Below are 22293 nucleotides of genomic sequence, written 5' to 3'. Positions count from 1 at the left end.
TTTGTTCTTTGACCCTGCAATAACAGGAACTCCTTAGCCGAAGATCTGATGTTATCTGTAAGAGTCAGGAAATTCGGTCTTTTCATAAAGATAAAAACAATTGCTTGGTGCTTCCTGTTGTTGTGTGCCCTTAAAAGCTTCCTGTTGTTGTGTGCCTTTAAAAGCTTCCTGTTGATGTGTGCCTCTGAAAGGAGCTGTTTCTCTAAAATAAATCAGACTTCTCTTGGTCTCCACTCAGGCTTGAGTGTTCTTTCCTTTAACCCTCACTCCCCAACTCAGGCATATTCGTGTTGTGATGCTGGGCCACCACAGCTTCTGGAACCTAATTGCAGGGGTCTCTGGCAAATTTCTTGTCACTGTGACACAGCACCCAATTCCCAAAACTTAAAGGAGAGGAAGCTTCCCTTGGATAATGGCTTTTATTTATGATGGGCTGGCTTCAAGGCAGATATGTAACAGCAGAGGGGCTTAGCAGAGGAAAGGTGCTCACCTGATGGCAGCTAGGAAGTGGAGAGAAGAGAATCCAGTGAGAGGAGCACCACCTTCCAGGTCACACCCCCAGTGACCCACCTCCCACCAGGTCCCACCCCTAACAGCACATTTAGCTACTGACCTCCTCAACAGACAAATCCACTGCGGAGTATGGGGCCCCATGATCTAATCACCTTAAAAACACATGAGATGGGGGGTACACTTTAACTATAAACCATAGTACCTACATCGTACCTCAAATTTACCTAAATAGTCTGTTACAGCACACCCATTACCTCTGAAATATACTACCTGACACTGACACATTATTTTAAATTTCTCTGTGGAGTAATATAGCAACATCAAAATCTTTAACTGATGCATGATATTGATGGAGAAAGAGAAATCACTTAATTTTTCCATTTATAATTATGATAATCACTTCAAAATTCTTGCGCCTCTGTGTCACACAACTGAGAATTTTCAGGTATAAATGGGTGGAAGATATTATTTTTTAATTCCAATGTAGATGCATGATAAATGTTATTACTAAACCTCTGTCTTTGTAGTCCCAATACATAATCATTCATTTACAACTGCATTGTCCTATAGTTCATATTTACATCAAAATATACATTCAGTCTTTATAGAAACTATCCTTCATAACTGATGAGGAAATTTCATCGCATGTAGGGAATGGTATTTCCGTGTGGCTTCCACAAAGGATACAGTGCTCTGCAATCAGAGTCAGAAAATTGACAATGTTGTCCCATGTGGTCATTCTGTTGCTACATGCAGAATGTGTGTGTGTTGCCCCTGAGAAAAAAAACAAGGACTTCTAACCCCACATCCCTGAAATATCTTTTTTCTACCTGTAAGGCTCATGTTGAGTCAATGAAGCACTGTAAGTAGACTAGTACAGGAAGGCCTTGATAAATAGTATCTGAGGGAATGTAAGCATTTGTCAGCCTAGTGCTGTCTATAGGAGCTGCGTTCCTTACTATGCTTCTCCAGGCTTTCCTTAGAGTGGCAGCCACACAATGGGACAAAGACTACTAATGATGTCACTGTAATGTAGATTCTTCTATGAACCCCTTCCCTGCAGTAACCTAGTGCAGAGCTGCTGCTACATACTTCATTTCCCTAGCCACCATAAGCCTGCTGGGTGATACTGTTTGTGATATAGTTCTCTTGTTGCCAGATCAGACTGTCAACAAAACACCTCTCATGGGATTTGGGGCTTTGTGGACTGTTGGTTTCTGTGCTCCCCCTGTATTATTTTCCAGAGCAGTTCTAGTGACCTTGTATGATGCCACTTGAGATTTAGTCCACTGGGGTTGTTGAACTGTGCATACCTTCCATGAGATTCTGTCAAAAAGCACTTTTGGATCCCTAGGCATTTATTGTCAACCCCTTTTATTAGTATGGGCAATCACTCCTATGCTTCCTTCTTAATACCTGTTACCTCACCTTGATAAATCTAATCTTTCACAAAACCATCTCCAGGCCTCAGTCTCTTAGAAATAATTTTCACTAACCTCACATATGAGGGCTCTGGATGCATCATTGTGTAAATGCATAAATCTCTCTGCCTCTGTGTGCTCATTTCACTCTAATTAAAATCAGGAGAATGATACCTATATTCACAGCATTCCTCCAATAAGACAAGGTTGAAGTTTAATAAATGTTTAATTAATGCAGATTTCTCTTCCTTTCTTTTTTTGGTACTGGGGATTGAACTCAGGGCCTCCTCCTTGCTAGGCAGGTGGCAGAACCACTGAGCTAAATCCCTGGCCTAATGTACATTTTTCTTAAACAAAATACTCAATTACTTTGTAAAGAGAACTGCATTGATGAATACAATGTCAAGGGCCACTGGATATTCTAATGATGTGAAACTCTAAAATGTTTCTTAGTCTAAGCAGTAAGATTTACCAGACCCTTTCACTCTTTACTTATTTTTTAGGACCCCAAATCTTTGCTTAACTGTTAAAAAATTGAAAGTTGTCAATGTTATTAAATGGAATTATAGGGCTCACATGTAGATGACACAGACACAAACAAGAGGTATTATTTCCAGTTCTTTAGGACATTTTAAAACGGAGGAAAGCACAGACCAAGTTTAATTTTTTTAAAAGACCCTCTTTGTGTGAAGCAAGATATGAGTTCTCAGGCATTAAAGGTGCAAGAGTTAGTCATTGTCCAAATATAAATATATATTTTTATAGCAACAAAAGTAAAATGATCAGTTACAGCAACAGGAAATTTGAAAATTCAGGTCATATAATATTTCAGCTGAATAATATAAATATTGACCTCATGATTATTAGTAATTATAGCAACAATTTGTTATTTGTCCATATGTTATCTGTTCATCCCATATCTATCATATATGGAACATGTACTATTGGTTTAATCCTTGTTTAATGCAGTTGTGCAAATAAAATCAACTTAGATGAAAGTTCTAAGTCACAGAGAACTAACTAACTGCCTGCTCCCACAACAGGCTTAGTAAAAAATTGAAACATGAAGATTCAAAATAACTTTTTTGTGTGCCTTTACTAATCATTTCATTGTTTCTTGACCATCATAAATATTTAGGCAGATGGCATCCATTGGTACATGTAAGTCACATTACTAAACTCCTTCCAGTTCTTCAAAGAAAGGAATTCAATGCCTGAATTCACATCTTCTGCAGAGATTAAATAAAATTATTTCAGGTTGTCACCAGCTTTGAAGGTATGGGGTGGAGGTAAGAGAGATATCTATGCAGATTTATCATTTGCCTACTCTCTCTGTGATCTTTACCTGTGATCTATAGTTTCATTCCTATAGTTGATGCAACCAATGCCAACCACAGCTCATCACTGTGACTACTGGGAATCTCAATAGGGGAGAGGACAGAGGCAAATATCTCCTCCTGGAGTGAAAAGCGTGAGCAGTAACTGCTTAGGTTGTGAAGAGAAGTGACCTGCCAACCTGCCCTGGCAAGGTGACCTATAATCATTCAGGTTAATTCCAGCCAGGCCTCACTCTTTCTAACTAGCAACACAGTAAAACTTACATGAAACTGTGTACTCCTTTTTCTGCTAAATAATAACAGAGTAGGCACTAATAATTTGTGGTACACTACATGGGTAAAAAGAAACAGACTGCATAGAACCCATAGTTCAGACAGCAGCAATTAAGAAGCTCTTAATAATGTACTATGATTTTTTTGTTTATTTGTTTTTGCACAGGGCCTCCCTATGTAAGTTGGGCTGTCCTTGAAGTCACTGTGTAGCCCTAGCTGTCCTCAAGCTCATGGAGGTAATCCTACCTCAGGGTCTTAAGTGCTGGCATCACTGGCATGCATCATTACCCTTTTGCTTGATGTCATTATTACTCTATCCCCCCTCCTCCTACTTACTATCACATCTGTAATCTTTTAATGTTCTTAGAAAACAGTTTAGAGGGACACATCTTCTACTGATATACATAAGATGTGAGATGTCTATTGGAGATAAGATCAATAAAAGTTTTGAAATTCTCACAACAGCCAAAAACATTATTTCCCAGTCCTAATAGTTCAAATTTTGCACACGGGTGTCTTGACATCTGGTTACATAAAATGCCATGATTTTTCTGCTGCTGATTAAGCAATGTGCCAGGCAGTACCTCCTCCATGTGCCACCTCCGTCATGACAGACCGGGTTGAAGCCATGTCTATTTTGGTTCGGGACCAAGAGCTTCAGGTGCAATGGTTGATACTTTCCCAGTGAGGGCTCAAGTTCTGTTTTCAGGTTGGTATGAACATAACGTGAGATGGAGGCTTCCCAACTCAGATAATCATAGAAGGAGGAGACACATGACTGGAGTCATCACATAGAAGAGCTGGAGGCATGGGTTGAACATTGACTTGTTTTTTTCTGAGGCTTAGGACTGAACTACCTCCCCAGTACTTTTTCACTTTTTTTGTTTGCTTATTTATTTATTTATTTGGTACCAGGGATCAAACTCGGGTCCTTGCACTTGTGAGGCAGGTGGTGAAACCACTGAGCTAAATCCCTGGCTTTCACTTTTATTTTGAAAGTACCAGCTTGCACAGGTTGGGGTCAAGCTTCAATCTCTCAGATTGCTAGGAATTGTCATGCACAACAACACCTAGCTGAGTATTAGCTGTTACGTGACCTTGGAGGTTCAATGCACACTGTCCATAATTATCAGTTTAGTGTGTGTTATCACAAACACTATGTATTTCCTAACATTACTGGGGAATGAAGAAAATGAGAAAATGATTGTTCATGAATGATTTGGAGCTCTTTCTCTACTCACAAGCAGGATTATATATCTCCCATGTTCCTTTATTATGCTAGATATCCATTCGTACTCATTCTATCTGTAGTTGTAAAACATACATCACAAAAAATTAACCATTTCAACCATTGTTTGATATCCAGTTCTGTGGTATTAATTATATTTATGTTGTTGTACAACCATCACCATCATCAATCTCCAGATTTTTTTTTCTTCACACACACTGAAAACTTTGCACACAATTTTAAAACTCCCTCTCCCTGCTTCCTTGACCTGTGGTAACTACTATTTTACTAGGAAATGTGATGAGAAATTAAAGCCATCAAAGGCCATGAAAGAAAATGACCAAGGAGGGAATATTTACAAGACTAGATATTTAGCTTTTGCTGCATTTTCCAATTTGTGTTCACAGTGGATAACATGGCTCCTCAGATAAGATATCTCTGTGGTAGAGCCTCCTCAAGGCACCCTAAATGTCCTTGTTTCTCAGGCTGTAGATGAAGGTATTAAGCATGGATGTGACAGCCCAGTTGCCCATCAGTTGGAGACTGGATAAAGAAGATGTGGTTTTTCTATAAAATTGAATACTACTCAGCCATAAGGAATGAGAAACTGGAGTTATTCATAGGAAAATGGATGCATATTGAGGATATACTCTTATGTGAAATAAATAAGTCACACATGTGAAAATATCAAATAGTTTCTCTGGTGTGAAAAACTAAAAGTGTAAATAAGAACCAAATGGTATAATTGACAATGTGAAATAGGAAGAAATGGGCTAAAGGTTTAGGGGAAGTGGGAAGGGTAGGGGAAAGGAAAGAAGGGAAACGAAAGAATATGAAAATACAGAAGCCACCACACCCTTTTTAGGGGAAGATAACACAGATAAACCAAGGTACCTCCAAAAGCTGCCCCATAAAATAAGCAAATAATAAACAAGGAAACCTGACAGGTGGAAAAGGCTTTATACCTTCCATCTAATGAAAATATTTTCAGCATGGAGAAAACAGTATTTTAGTAAGAGAAGAAAATTCCAGAGATAGAAGAAAACCATAGTACCAACAAAATACATTACAATGTTTTTGATGAAGGTGTCAGAGCAAGAAAGACTAAGAAGTTAAAAAAAAAGGTCCCAAAAAAGAAATTGGAAAGTTTCACATCCTTGAAGTAATTAAACTGTAAGAAAATTAAATTACACAGCTGTGAGTCCATAAGGCTCAATAAAAGATAATAAAACTAATAAGACAGAGTTGAGGGCTCATCATGACTGTGTAATGTAGGGGGTGATAGATGGCCACAAACTGGTCATAAGCCACCATCATCATCAGAAGCATATTATCCATACATCTAAAAACATGAAGTAATACATCTGGGTCAGGCAGCCAACATAGGAAATAACTCTGCTGTGAGTAGAGATTTCCACCATCCTCTTTGGAACTGTGGATGTGGTGAAGCAGATGTCAGCCATGGACATTGGACAGGAAGAAATGCATGGGGGTTGGAGATGGGAGTAAGCGGATCCCAGGATAATGGGCAGGTTTCTGAGCACTGTGACCAGATACATGAACAGGAAGAGTTCAATGAGAAGGGGAAGCAGTCCACGACAACCTGAGAGATGCATGAGATAGAATTCTGCCACATATGTTGGATTTTATGGCTTTATATTGCCTTGACCTCTTTGAAAATGAAAGGAGAGTCAGACAAAGCGAAATAAGTATATCAACACCAAACACCATATCTGGGTAAAAACACTGCATCTCTTTATCTTGCAAAGTCTTTGCATTTGTCTTTCTGATTTCACTCCTTCCTGGAAAGGTTCATTTAAATGTGCAAATAAATAAGATCCAAATGGTATAATTGACAATGTGAAATTGGAAGAAAAGGACTAAAGATGTAGGGGCAGTGGGAAGGATAGGGGAAAGGAAATGAGGGGAAAGAGAAAAATTTTGAGGAAATGAAAAAATGGAAACACATTTTCTGTAAAGAGGAAGGGAGGAGGGGCTGATGGGAGGGCAGGGGTACAGGGAAAAATGAAAACCAAGACCTGTCTTATAAAGGTACAAGATCCCAATGGTGAATATAACTGTACTGTATAACTAAAAAGTACCAATAAACTCACTGAGAAAAAAATAAATGTGCAGATCGTCTTTTTAAAAAGTTATTATTTTTTTCTTATTGAATTTATTGGTACATTTTAGGTATACAGTACAGTTACGCTCATCACTGGGATCTTCTGCCTTTACATAACAGGTCTTGGTTCTCATTTTTTCCCCTTACCCCTGCCCTCCCTTCACCCCCTCCTGCCTTCCCTATTTAAAAAAACTTCATTTCCATTTTTTCATTTTCTCATGTTTTTCTCCCTTTTCTTTATTACCTTTCCCCTACCCTTTCCACTTCCCCTACATGTTTAGCCCTTTTCTTCCTATTTCACATTGTCAATTATATCATTAGGATCTTATGTACCATTATTTAATATATGTGTTAGTTACTGTTTTCTCATTGCTGAGACAAAATATCAGACACCCAAAATTAAAGGAGGAAAGGTTTATTTGACTCACAGTTTGTAGAGGTGTTAGTCCACAATCAGCTGGCTCCAAGGCAGGGTGGTATTGCAGAGGAGAAATAGTTCATAGCAAAACAAGAGTGATAACCACAGATCTTTCCATTTCTTATAGTTTATCCAAGCTTCTAAGGGCAGGTGACACACCTACCCTCATAACTAATGCCCACAATATTAACATTGCACCACATCAGTTCCAGCATTACACACTCTAGATTCAGCCACCTTTAAAAAAGCCCCACATATGACCAAATGAGGCTTTGGTGGGAAATATAAACACATGCTATAACAATACAAAACTTTTCGCTTTGGCTTTGGCAAACTTCAATTTTTGCTGATTACCCTCATGACTGTGAAGCCTCACATATACAGTGTTAGCGTACAGTGAATCTATTGATGATTAAACAATGACATTTTGAGATGCACTTCTATTTTTTTATTTTATACTGCCATTGTATCAGTCTCATATAAACATAGAAAAATGTCCCCAGTACAAAACAGCATTTCCGTGTGTTTCTTTTTGAGAGTTTTTTTTTAATTTGTATTTTGTAGTGCCTTGGTTATGCCACTTCACTTTATTTTCCTAATCATGAGCACTCTTATTTACAAATGGAATTCCACAAAATCAAGTTTCAGACCCAGCCTTTCTAAAGTAATAAGAAGCATATCATGTGAATCTTGCCTGTGGTATCAATATTTATATATTAGTAAATAAAGGAGGTATGTACAGGAGCTACAACTAGGGTGAGAGAAAAGAAGAACTCTGAATGAGAATCCCTAGACTCTGCCCCAGAGCCAAAGCACATGGACCTAGAATTTGTATTTTGCTATCTTTCCTTCAGTTGGTTGCAATGGCCATGTCTGTCCCTGTGATGAAGAAACATTGCTCCTTACAGTCCCTCCTCCTTCCACTATCTGTCTTGGCACTCACTGGACTGGGCTGGATATCTGCTGGGTCGTTACAATGGACAGTGGTCCTGCAGCTCCTGTCTGGCCTGTTATGTGGTAAAAGTCAGGCTCTGTACTCAGGATGAGAAAGGAGATAGACACAATTTGATTTGGGGCCCACAATGGCAGTAGACATTGGTATGGAGCCACTGCCCTGGACCTGGCAGAGTAAAGGTCTGGAGGTGAGCAGTTGTGTGACCTTGGAGGTCACACATTAGCATATACCAATGTTATATCAATCTCTGAGGACTTGTGGCTAGTAACAGAATTATGCAGGATATTCAGCTAACACTTCTTACTTCCAAATTACAGGATCATTACATAAAACTCGGACTACAGCTGGGCATGGTAATAAATGCATTTACTGCCATCTTTTGGGAGGCTGAAGCAGGAAAATCTTTGATGATGTCCTTGGCTATGTGGTGAGATAATTTCCCAGAAATGAAAGAGATGGGGAAAGAAGAGATGGAGAAAACTCAAACTGATTTTTTTCAATTTAACAACTCAATGTGGGATTTAATATTTGTCAATCCATTATATTGATTAGGAACTGTAGTGAGAATTAGAAAACTCTCATATCGCAGCATTTCTAACAACTTATTTTAATTTATTTTCCTTTTGCTATTGCCCTTATACATGCTAGAGAATTATGGAGAGTTTTTATTAGCTTGAATAAGTATTCACTGGAAATATAGTTATATATTACAAAATGACTGATGCTTACATATTCATTTGATACTAGTTACATATTTATTTATATATTTTATTTAAATACTCCATGGATAACAAAAAGTAGATCATATTTCACAATAAATTTTAGTTATTTCCTTTATTTTTAAATAATACAGAAAAACTGTACATATTTATGGGTACAATATTGATACAAGTATATATTATATAATCTATGTCAGGATAAACACTTCATTTTTTTCAAATATTTGTCACTTCTTTATAATAAACCCATTTAAATGTCTTCTAGCTTTTTAAAATATCATTAAACAGTCTATTTTCATTATCTATAGCTGCTATACTATGCAATATAATACATCTGCATTCCATGTTTATCTCAGGACTATCCACAAGCATCAAGAATTGGAAAAAATCAGTGTTCAATTTGCTCCTATCATGGTACAGTTTAATCATTCTTTCTCCATACCTCCCTCCTACTTTCTGCAATCTAATTGAACTCCCATGCTGCTTTCAACTTCCATGAGATCAAATTTTTACCTTGCATATTTAAATGATGTCACATTTTTTTTTCTAGGTCTGACTTATTTTACTTAACATAATGACTTCCAGATCCATCTTTGTTATCCCATATGAGAGAATGACTTCCTTTTTATGACTAAATATTATTCCACTGGGTATAACTCCACCACTCCTTGTTTTTCAACCACTGACTCATAGATGGGTGCTTAGGTTGGCTCTAATTCTAGAAGCTTGTGAATAGTTCTGCAATAAATATGGGAATGCAGGTGTCTCTCCAACTGATTGATGTCATTTCTTTTGTAACTCTATTGTTACTTTATTTTTTCTTTTTTGTGTGTGTGTTGCCAGGGATCACACTTGAGACCTTGTGCTTGCTAGGCAGGTGGCAGAACCACTGAGCTAAATCCCCAGCCTCAATTTTTAATTTTTATGAAAAATATCCATACTCTTTTCCACCTAATGAAGCCTGCTTTCTCATCCTATTTGTATAGATAAATTCCCGTCACTTCTTCACCACTCTCATGGTGGAGAAGAATCACTAGACTGATCATATTTAATGGGTGGGGATTGCTCAAGGGCATGAGAACCAGGATTTTGCATTAGAACCAAGCTGTGATGGGAGAAGCATAGGTGCTGCCCCTCTCATCTTCTACCAGAACTGTGAGCTTAAAACACATTAAAGTAATATCTGTCTACTTTCCAGCATAGTCAATTCCACACACCTCCAACATCTCAACAAATATTACTTCAAGGCAAATTAACAAGGAGACGCAATTTCCTGAGCACTGGGTATGGTTACAGGCATCTCCCAGCTTCTCCTGGAATTACTCCTAGTGATAGTGCTATGAGATGCCCTGCTGTCTGCTATGCTAGAACAGACCCTCCATTGAAACCATGCAACAAACATTTATTCCAAACCCAAATGTCCTCTGATTCTGTTTTTCATCCAAAAAAGAAAATCACCTAGCTCTGGTACATATTATATTTATAATCATTTATAATCTCAGCTTTTGAGTACATTAATGAAATATGCCTGCTGCTATTTGGTTGTGTTTCCACAATGCCTATATTTACAGAACTCCGGGAGGCAAAGGAAAGATAATTAGAAGTTTTAGCCCATTCTGGGCAATAAAACATATAAGGAGAGCTGGAGATTTAGCTCAGTGTGAAAGCCCTGGGCTCAATACCAATGATTGCTATTAGTAATAACAATGATAACACGAATTGCCTCTGCTTTTTTTCTCATGGATAAAGTGGCTTCTATATGAATAGCAATCCTTTGAAATTAGGTATCATATTTATAGATTTGTGTTGAAGAAAATAAAATTTGGAAATTGTCTTTACTTGTTTCACAGAGAAGTTTATTACGTTCCTAATTAAAATGGATTTGCAAAAAAGTCTGCCATTTAGTTGCATGCAGATAACAGAAGAGACTCTATCAAGACACCAAATGGCAATATTTGCAGAGATAAATATGAAAGGCAAAGACTGTAAGTTGAGACATTTGTAATGCTTGAGTTGTATAAACTTCATTATTATACAGAATTCACTTCATATTTGGTACAAGACATAAATACCATGATTATATCTAAGAATTCAGTGTAAACATGAAATGGGTAGATGTTTTTATATGCCCAAATCTCAACAAAGAGCACAAGTCATACAAAGCATCAGGGAAATGTGGTCCAAAGAATAAATTACATCTTCAACAACTGACAATCAAATCTTTCTTACAGAAATGGAGAACAATGGCTTATATGAAAACAATTTCAGAATAACCAAGTGGTCCTGGCACAGTGGCACACAATTAATCAAAACACTCTGACAGCCTGAAGCAGAAGGATGACAAGTTCACACCCAGCCTGGTCAATTTAGTGATTTAGCAAGCTGTAGCTCAGTGCAAATGCCCTGGGTTTGACCCTGAGTACTACAAAATGAGAACAAAAATAACCATGGTCAACATGCTATAAAACAGAAACAGGAAATAAAATCAGGAAAGAGATACATGAAAAAGGGATATTAACAGAAATATAAATTATTAAAAATAAAAATTTGAAGTTGAGAATACAATTAAAATTGAAATATTTCATAGATTATTCATAGCAGATTTTATCATATAGGAGTAACCAGTGAATTTAAGGACATTGTAGTTAAAATTAATGATCAGTTAAGCATCAGAAAATGAAATGAAGAAAAGTGAAGATATTTTAACAGAATTATGGGACACATTGTGCTGTACATTTTTCATTATTGGAGTTCCAGAAGGAAAAGAGAGAGAATTAAATAGAGAACAATCTAAAAAGAAAAAAAACAACAACACTTGGAAATTCCAAATTTAAAGAAGTGGACTGACATATTCAAAAATCTAAGTAAACTTCAAAAATGGTAAACTCAAAGACAACACCATTTATCCATATTATAGTAAAAACACTGAAAGCCTCAGAAAGGAGCCTGAAAGCAACAAAGTAAAAGCAACACATCATATGCATGGAAGGTAGATAAAAGTGTATCAACAAGTTTCTCAGTGAAATCAAAGGTTCCTTTAAAAATGCTTATGCTGAGGATCACAAGTTCAAGAACAGCCTGGGCAACTTAGTGAGACTCTGTCTCAAAATGAAAGATTTAAAAAGCTGGGAATATACCTACCAAAAAGATGTACATTTTTATTTAAATTTAGAAGTATTTTATTAGTACAGGTGTTTAGTACAAAATGTTTATGTTTTTCATATAGAGTTGGTATGGGTACATAAACATCTTACTTCCCGTTTTGATCCCCTTTCCTTTCCCGACCCCACTCCATACATCCCTTGATCATCTTCTTTTTTGTACATGTTTTCAGTACACAATGTTTAAATTACTTGCATGGAGCTGATACATGTACATAAAACGTCTTAGTTCCTATTTATCCCCTTCCTTCCCTCCCCTCCTTTCTCCCTCCATCTCTTGATCCCCTTTCACTCTGAGAAAGATCTATTTCCCTGGTCCTTATAATCTACCTTTTTTTTTCACTATGTACTTATACTTTGGATTTTTCATAAAAGAGCAAACATGCAATAATTAAACTTGTGAGTCTGATTTATGTCACTTAACATTATGGTCTCAAAGTGCATCTATTTTCCCACAAATGACTCAGAATTATCTTACTAGCAGAGTAGTACTCCACTGTGTATGAATAGCACATTTTCCACACATCTGTTGATGGACATACAGATAGGGCACTTCCAAGATTTAGCTATTATGTATTGTGCTGCTATAAAGATGGGTATGCACGTATCACTGTAATATGATGCTTTCAGCTCTTTCAGGAAGATATAAAATTTAAGTTTTTTTAAAAGAGTTTAACTTCTAATGTGCTTGAATGATTAACAATAAGCCCCAGAAGGCCCTATAGGTATACTCAGATTCAGGAATGTACAAATGCAGTGAATACAGAATGCTCCAGCATTCTCATTAAAGACAGGTTAAAAAAACAATATTTAGATCTGAAATACTAAGAAGGACAAAAGTCATAAGGGCTACAAAATGTTGTGATGATTGAGGTGAGAATTTCCAGTCTTTCCAACGTGCACTGCAAATGAGATCAGACTGTCTTTCTGAGGAGCCTCCACATGGCTCTCTTGATGTTTCTTTCTTAGGCTGTAGAGGAATGGGCTAAGCTTGGGTGTGATTACAGTGTACACTACCAAGGCCACCACACACTTGCTTGAGAAAAGTGAGACCAGCTAAACTCACACACCCCTCAAGCCCTGTCCCATAAAATAATCAAACCTGAGAGGTGAGACCCACAGGTGGAGAAAGCCTTACACTTCCCACCTGATGATGGGACTCAAAATGGAAGAAGCAATTTTGTAGTAAGAGGAAAGGATCCTTGAGATGGGAAAAATTACAAAGTTGTCACCCAGAAGTACATGACTATATTATTTATGAAGGTGTCAAAAGAGGCAAAGTGGTGGAGTTGGAACTGCAAAGGGTCATGAAACAAATGAGAAAATTTCACATTATTAAAGCAGGTGAATTGTAACATGGTTATATCTGGGAGACCAAACAGCTGATGAGAGCTAACATCAAAACTAACACAGAGAAGAGGCTTCATAGTGACCTGGTAGTGCGAGAGTTGACCGATGGCCACAAAGCAGTCATCACACTTAGAAGCAGACTGTCCAAACATCCAAATACCATTAAAAAAATCATCTGTGTCAGGAAGCCTGTGTAGGGGATGACTCTGTTGTAAGTTCATGATCCTGGGACAGTAGTAGAGGTAAAACTGATATCAGACAAGGACTGGTTGGAGAGAAAGAAATACATAGAGTTGTGGAGACGGGAGTCAGAGATGACAGCCAGGATGATGAGCAGGTTTCCAAGCACTGACCAGGTACCTGGACAGCCCAAAGAGGATAGGCTGCAGGTCTGAATCCTCTGAGAGACCCGTGAGATGCGATTCTGAGACCTGTGCTATATTTTGTGTCTTTATATTGCTTGGGCACCTTTTGAAAAGGGGAAATTTGTTTTAAAAAATAAAAGAAGAAATAATTTAACCACTTAAGAGTTCACACCAAGGATCAGTTGTAGAGCACATTCGTTTACATTTCATAATTTAAACATTGTAATATAAGTCCGAAAATACATAAGAACTAATATTAACTCTATAAATAGTATGTTATAAATATTGCCCGTTAGCAAAACATGAGAGAATAATTACAATTACAATCTTCATTTCTGTAATTGGTCACAGATAAAAGCCATAGCTGGCTTTTATAACTACCTTTTTCTACTATTCATTATGTATTTCCCTGGTCTTTAGCAAACATCTTGGTAGGGCTCTTTCTTTTCCTGGTATAGTGGCCTGTGACTTTATTCATGAAGGTTCTGGGAAATCTGTCATCCTACCTATTTCCTGCTGACCTTAAAATATAGCATGGTGCCCTAAGGTTTCTCTTAAACTTCTTTGCTTCCTTCACTGTGGGGTCATATTCCAATTTCCCCATGGTAGTCCAGATCAATTACCCCTGCCAATACCACAATTCCTTTTGATGCTTATTTCCTCAGAAGTGTAAGAAGCCTAAAATGATCAGTGGGATGTCTTACTCCAGTTCAAAGGAATCATTGTGCTTTCTAGTATACACCCCCACCCCGCCAACTAAGACTTCTGGGTCAGCAGAACAAAAAGTCATGGGAACAGAAAGCAAAAATCTTGCTAGTAGGTCATTAGGTGCCCTTTATCTTGGAAATGTCTTATATATCCATCAATTTTGAAAGATAATTTTGCAGAACAAAGCAGTCTAGGTTGGAAGTTGTTTGCTTTGATGGCATGAAACAATTTATTTCAAAATCCTGTTGCCTTTCAGGTTTGTACTGAGAAGTCTGCTATAATTCTAATGGTATTAACTTTATAAATGATTCACAGAATTTTTTTTTTGGTCTAACAGCTTTTAAGATACTTTTTTGTTGTTGTTGTTAGATTTCTGGTCAGATTTAAATAATGTGTGACATGGATTTTTTTTTTTCTGATCATGACTTGCTGTGTAGTTCAGAGACTCCCTAAATAGTTCAGGCTGGCCTCAAACTCATAGTTATGTTCCTGCCTCAGCCTCCTGAGTGCTGGGATTACAGGCATATAACAAGAGGCTCTTCCCAGGTGAGCTGTAGGTATTTTGTCAAAGTTCAGAAGACTTAAATTGTTTGGGATATTTTCTTTCTTTCTTTCTTTCTTTCTTTCTTTCTTTTTCTTCTTTTATTTTCCTTTCTTTCTTTTTCTTTCCTTTCTTTCTTCTTTTCTTTCTTTCTTTTTCCTTCCTTCCTTTCTTCCTTCCTTCCTTCCTTTCTTTCTTTCTTTCTTTCTTTCTTTCTTTCTTTCTTTCTTTCTTTCTTTTTGTACTGGTGATTGAACTCTGGTCCTTGATCTTGCAAGACATCATTGAGCTAAATCCCTGGCGCTGGGATATTTTCTTTATCTTCTACTCTGTTCCATTGATTAGAGCATCCTTGTTTCCAAGTGCCCTTTATTTTTATTACTAAAGTTTTGTAATTTAACTTGAAATCTAGGATCTATATGCCTCCTGATTCATGTTTGATTTTTCCCTCCTGAAGGCTTTAGGCTGTTCTGGATTTCTCTGATTCTATATGAAATTTCAGAGAGGTTGCCATTGTTGTTATTACTGTTGTTATGTGAGGAATCCTGCTGCTATTTTCTTTGGGATTCCATTAAATTTATATACCAGTTTTGGTAATATGACAGTTATGACACTATGCAGTCATTCTTCCTATCCAGGAACAGAGCATATCTTCTCACTTTTTTATGTATTCTCCAACCACCTTTCTTCAGAATACTCTAGACTTACACTATTTATTTAATTATTATTACTTTCTTTTCCCTTTCTTTCCTCCTTCCTTTCTTTGTTCTTTCCTTTTATTTGTTCTATCTTTCTTACATGTCACAAATGGTGAGAAAGTGGATATTATTCTCTCTTTAAATTAAATAGTATTAGCACAGAAGGGTGCAGGGATTTACACCCATTATCAATATTGTAGCAGAACAATATATAGCACAAAATATGTATTTTTCTGACTTTGACTATTTATCTTTCTATAGTAATTTAAAATGTCATTCTCAACATGCCATAAGATCTGTTATTAGTTATCTTGAAAACATTATTGCTAGGTGAAACTGTGTGATATTTTGATGATCTATATTAATAAAAATATTTGCATGAAGTTAATTTATATGATAATTGCTGATTTTTATTGAGACAAAATATGTAGGCATTTAATAGTAAAATAGGACATGCATCTATTATGAAAGTCAGACAACTAATCTTTTCCCACATACTGGATAGAAATTTTCTCCTGAATGTTGTGAACAATTAATTAATTTTGCCCAGACTTTTCAAAATAAATTTACAAACTAAATTATATCCCTCTGTCATGCAATGCTATAGATCATTTAAAGCATTTGAAATATATCTGTATGTATTTCAGAGTTAAATCTGCATGTTGATGGAAACTAACACCTTTCAAAAGCAATAGGGGTGGGAATGTACACTTACGTGCATGTATTGATTTCAGTAAGAGCTGAGATCATCAGTGTGTTAGTACTAGGGTTCTTTATTTCTTCAGTGCTTATGATTTAATTTGGAAAGATAAAAGTCTTTAAATTTATGTATGAAAACAGCCAAGCAGTTTTGTCATTGGTGATATGGGGAAAATAATTACTTTAAATATTTTTTCAAAAATCTAAAAAATTATTTAAATTTAATAGAAAGTGGAGTCTCAATTTCATTTATCAATTTATGAGACATGGGTGTCCAATACTATTACATAAAACCCAAACTTTAAGAAATCAAACTATCTGCATCTGAAGTCCTCAGTTGGCTTGTACTAAATGAAAATTGAGATCCACTCCCTCAAATAGATCCTGACATTTAGAAATCATGAATTGATTTATGTCTGTCATTATTGTCAAAGAACAAATTAGCAATTTGAAAGTGTAAACTTTTAATATTTGCTTTATAACTGAGTTCTTTCCTCTGAGTGAAGTCAGAAAATCTAGTGTAGCTTAGAACAAGCAATAGCTCAGATTCCTATACTCCTACTATGACACAACACCTCCTTAGCTCTTTCAAAAGCCATTTGTGATGATAGGAGAAAAAGGGCATGCACAAAAACACAGAATAAAGAGTCCTTTCAAAATTCAGTATCAATTTTAAGTTTTGAAAATGAAAATATTCTGAATTTATAGGATATTTAGTGTTTCAAATCAATGTGAATGTAATTAAAGTCAGTGAAGTGCATACTTAATTTGGTTAAATTATGAGGCTTTTGTTTTACATGGGTACAAATGAAATAAAAGTACATGGACATTTAGAAATAATATGCAAATGACAGAAGTGGTTCATACACACCAGCTTTACCTGAGTAAAGGAAGAAACTCTGTGGACAGTTATTTTCTAGTGATCTTCTTCCATTAGGTTAAGAAGTCCTTAGAGATCTGGAAGGCTTGGACCAATGTGGCTAATTATGTGCCTGTGCATTGAACCTACAAGTCATATATAGTAGTCAATAATAAGCTTGTGCCTCCAGCCCTTCAGTTTGATGACTTCAGTCAAGTGAGTCCCAGGCCTGGGCCTCAGCCTCCGTGACCATCTGCATCAGGAAGCACCTATCTGACTTTACATTAATTTCAGTATTGAGGACAAAGACTGAGGCTTCCTCAAGCAGCAGACATAGCAGGGTCTTTGGATCTGCTCTCCTTGCCTATAACCCAGCAGAGAAACAGTATCACCCAGTAAGCTCAGAGGTAACTCATTGATGTGGGAAGGATCTGTGAAGTGTTGCTTCCTTGTCATAAGGACAAAAGTAAGAGGGTAGCTCCATGGGAAGGTACAAATATTTAAAATATCAGTTATGATTAATGGAAATTTTATATGCTTAGCTTTGATGAGGAAAGCAGAATTAGTGTTTCAAATTTGCTTTCTACCCACCCCATTTGTAATTCATATTGGAGTCGTACACTCATAGTAGCAAAAATATATTATTCTGCAGTGTTTGCTAAGAGACCCAAAAAGAGGAAGAAGATGATAATAATGATGTTGAAGTATAGGAGAGTAATGGCTACTAACTTGTTTTGAGGTCTTGCTATACTTCAGGAACTCATCAATGTGTTCTGTGCAGCTGGTTTCATTTCATGTGCTTTGTCTTGGTGGAATTTTAGGGTTCACATTGTTACTGCTTAAAGAAAATGGAGAGGACTTCATTTTAATGAAGTCTGCAGCAAGCTATTAAGTAGAAAAGTGTTAAGTCACATTTGAATTTGGCTGTGTGATTATAGACACGGGCCATCCCATGAAGAGTAACCCTTGCAGGTTGTCCCCTTAACACTAAAACCCATGTTACTTCCTGCTAAAACCAGGAAGAGACCTGTTTTCATTTCACTGTTTCTTTTGGGAGGTTCCTGATAGATCCCAGAACAGTGGGTGGCACCTGCTACTTCCACCAGAGGATGGACAGGTACAGATTTCATAGATCATAGAGTGGCAACAATCACGGAGTGAGCTCTTGATATTCAGCTTTCTTTCCTGTCACCACTAAAATATACCATTGAAGTTTTATTCTTTCACAAAACCTCAAATTGGTCTATGTCAAGCCTCCCTTTTATTTCTATTTTGGATATGAGTTAAAAATTGTAACTCTTATGCACCCTGTGGTGAAGACCTCTGAACAAATGCTTCATTTTGTGTGTGGGGGTTGGGAAACAATAAAATAATATTGCATTGGACATCATCTGTCAATTTAATTTTTAATTATTTCAGGTCTTTTTCTTGTTTATGTAGAGTGAACATTTTTAAAATTTCTGAGGTAGCAGTGACGTTAGTGTTGTTTTCTAGTTGGAACGACTGCACAAAAAGTTATTCAGATATGGAGTGATTCCATGGGGTTAAAGTACAGAAAATTAGAGCAAAATAAAATTTAGTTATCATCATAATTAATTATAAGAATAATATTTATACCATTTAGGTTCTGAGAACTAAGTTACTCTTTTCTTCTTTTTGTAACTGGATACTTTATTTTGTATTTGCGTATTTATATGCATGCCTCACTCTGAGATGCAGTATAGAACTTCATATCACTCCAAGCTATGGTGCCATTGGAATAAAGTTACTCTATTCATCAGTAAAGTTCCTAAAGATATGATATCATTCTTTATTTTAATAAAACTTACAATTGCTGTCTTACTTGTGTTCCAAAATTCCTTTAGTTGCCACTACACAAGATGAGTGTTGAGTGTTGCTTTCTTATTTTCCTCAAGCAGTGTGAACGGGCCAGGAGAGCAGATTCACACACATCATGCATGGTGCAGCAGATCAATGACAAGGGGCTAAATTGTTAATTTCCTGAGTTTCTTTCCAGAGCTGAGTCTTGTTCACTGCAACAGAATAAATATTTTATCTCTCTAAGATGATGAAACCTCTGTGTGTATCATCCTACAGAGTTAATTACTGGGCAGACTCCAGGGTTATTTTGAAGTTTTACCTCAAGAATGAGAGATTGCCAGTGGTAAAGGCTAACTTTTCCGGGAAAAAAAAGCAGTAAAATTTTTCATGTTATTCATTGGAAATCAAAGTATTTCCCACTGATATATTACACTGTATACATATCTTAACTTGATCAACAGAATGACAGAATAACCTTAAACATATTGTCATAATAATAAACTTACAATTTATATAAAGTATTTCCAGGTAATGGTTTTCATTAGTTGATGAAGAATAAAAAGCCTCTGTGTGTAAAAGATTCTCTATTTCACAGGCAATAACTTCTGCGTTGCACTTTTTTTTTATGTTCAGAGAACAAGCATCCATTTAGAAATATTTAATTGAGTTTATTGGTACAATCTTGGTCTACAATACCGTTACATTCATTAATGGGATCCTGTACCTTCACATGACAGTTCTTGGTTCTCATTTTTTCTCCTTGTCCCTGCCCTCCCTTCACCCCTTCTCCCCTCCCCATTTACAAACTCTTTATTTCCATTTTTATATTTTATTAACATAAATCTGTATAAAATACAAAACATCAAACATGCTTCTTACAGCTTACTATTCTTGATCATTCACAAGAACAGTATGCACTAATGCCACATCCATCATAATCATGTCACAAAATCATACCCATGCATTTGAACTTGCTTATTCAAATCTGAGTTCACCATGGGTGTGAATAGGAATAACATGTTAAGTAATTTATAAACAACAAAGACTGCAGGAGCTCTAATATCCTTGAAAAATGAAGATCAGAAAAGTAAAGAATGATGAAACACTCCTGAGAGTTAATTAGTTTAACACAATGTATTTTGATTATGAACAATTAAGTTTCAGACCAACAAACCCAGATATTACACTAATTATAGACAATTTATGTAAAGAAATGTGTAACACTTTTAAGAATAAGATATATTTGAATATTTCTTAGTTTTTAATAGGATTATCTATATGTTATTTAAGAGTTGGAAGTATTTCACTGGAATCATAGAATTACAAACTCTCTTAATGTTATAATTTTGTAAACTAGAATGGAAGTTAGGAGTGTACAGAACAAGGTGGATAATGAATAACCTAATAATGAAAAAGTTCTTCACAAAAGGATTTTCACAATGGATCAATATGGCTAAAGGTTTTATGTACCACATGGAATATTTTGAATGCAAAAATATGAATTTATTACATGTAGAGTTTTTTGTGCTATTTACTGCTTTCATTTTTCCAGTGAATTTTGGGAAAGGTATTGAAGCATTATGGAACCACTTAATCTAACATCTGTCTCAGAATTCCATCTCATTGGTTTCTCAGAGGACCCAGACCGGCAGCCTGTCTTCCTTGGACTTTTCCTGTCCATGTACCTGGTCACAGTGCTCGGGAACCTGCTCATCATCCTGGCTGTCATCTCTGACTCCCACCTCCACACCCCCATGTACTTCTTCCTCTCCAACCTGTCTATTGTTGACATCTGTTTCATCTCCACTACAGTACCAAAGATGATTGTGGACCACCTAACTCACAGCAGGGTAATTTCCTATGTGGGCTGCCTGACACAGATGACATTTTTTATGATATTTATTTGTATTGATGACATGCTTTTGGTTATGATGGCCTATGACCAGTTTGTGGCGATCTGTCACCCCCTGTACTATGCAGTCATTATGAATCCTCGCCTCTGTGCCTTATTACTTTTTCTATCTATCTTTGTTAGCCTTTTGGATTCCCAGCTGCACAATTTAGTTACCTTACAAATTACCTGCTTTAGGCATGCAGAAATTGCCAATTTCTTCTGTCATCCTTCTCAAGTCTTTAGCCTTTCATGTTCTGATATGTTAATCAAAACTATGGTCACATATTTTGGTGGTACCATGTTTGGCTTTATTCCTGTGTTAGGAATCCTTCTCTCTTACTATAAAATTGTTTCTTCCATTCTCAAAATACCATCATCTGGTGGGAGATACAAAGCCTTTTCCACCTGTAGCTCTCACCTGTCAGTGGTTTGCTTATTTTATGGCACAGCTATTGGAACTTACATTGGTTCAGCTGAGTCATATTCTTCCAGCAAAGGCATGGTGGCTTCATTGATGTACACTGCGGTCACCCCTATGCTGAATCCCTTCATCTACAGCCTGAGGAACAGAGACATTATCAACACCCTGAAGAGGCTCCACAGTCGGAGCATTTAATTCTAGGACATTTGGCATTCATTTGGAATGTAGGATTGAAACTGTAGAGAAATTATATACCCACAATTCACCTACAAATACTACTTCTTTGGTCCCCCTAGATTATACTTGATGTTTCATAAAATTTAGGGGTTTCCATAAGACCACAAAGTTTCAGGTGAGAAGATAATAATTTACTGAAGATGGGTATGAGTAATGCTTACACAAAAATGATACTATCATTTGTATTATCAAACTGTGCTAAAAGTAACTAAAATGAAACTTTATTTATATCTTACCACAATAAAAATTTGAGAACTTATTTTCTTTATAAAGGGTCTTACTATATAGTTCACCTTGCACTCACTATGAAACCCATTCTTGCCTTGAGCTCATTGTAAGTCTCCTGCCTCAGCCCCCAAGTTCTGTGATTACAGGGGTGCTCTCTCCCCTCCAATCAGGGACTTTACTTTTTAAGGAATAAATTACCAAATAATACACTTGAAATTCCTCCTGAGTAAGGGAAGAACCCAGTGTCATTTGTGGACATTCATTTTATCTTTTTTATCAGCTCCCATTTAATTTCAGAAGTTAGAGATGGCAACAACATGGA

At 36.5% G+C, this 22293-nt stretch overlaps 1 protein-coding gene across 1 annotated transcript; it reads left to right on the top strand.

The window, feature by feature from the left end:
* Positions 1 to 20783: 20783 nt before the first annotated feature.
* LOC104863334 (olfactory receptor 7E24-like) lies at positions 20784 to 21701 on the top strand. Its single transcript, XM_010625706.2, has one exon. The coding sequence runs from the start codon at positions 20871 to 20873 to the stop codon at positions 21699 to 21701; it is 831 nt and encodes a 276-aa protein (XP_010624008.2). The 5' UTR covers positions 20784 to 20870.
* The last annotated feature ends 592 nt before the right edge of the window (positions 21702 to 22293 follow it).

The sequence above is a fragment of the Fukomys damarensis genome, unplaced genomic scaffold (assembly GCF_012274545.1).
Source record: "Fukomys damarensis isolate Sample0158 unplaced genomic scaffold, DMR_v1.0_HiC HiC_scaffold_30, whole genome shotgun sequence".
Taxonomy (NCBI): Eukaryota; Metazoa; Chordata; class Mammalia; order Rodentia; family Bathyergidae; genus Fukomys; species Fukomys damarensis.
This window is presented reverse-complemented; position numbering and strand designations above follow the sequence as displayed.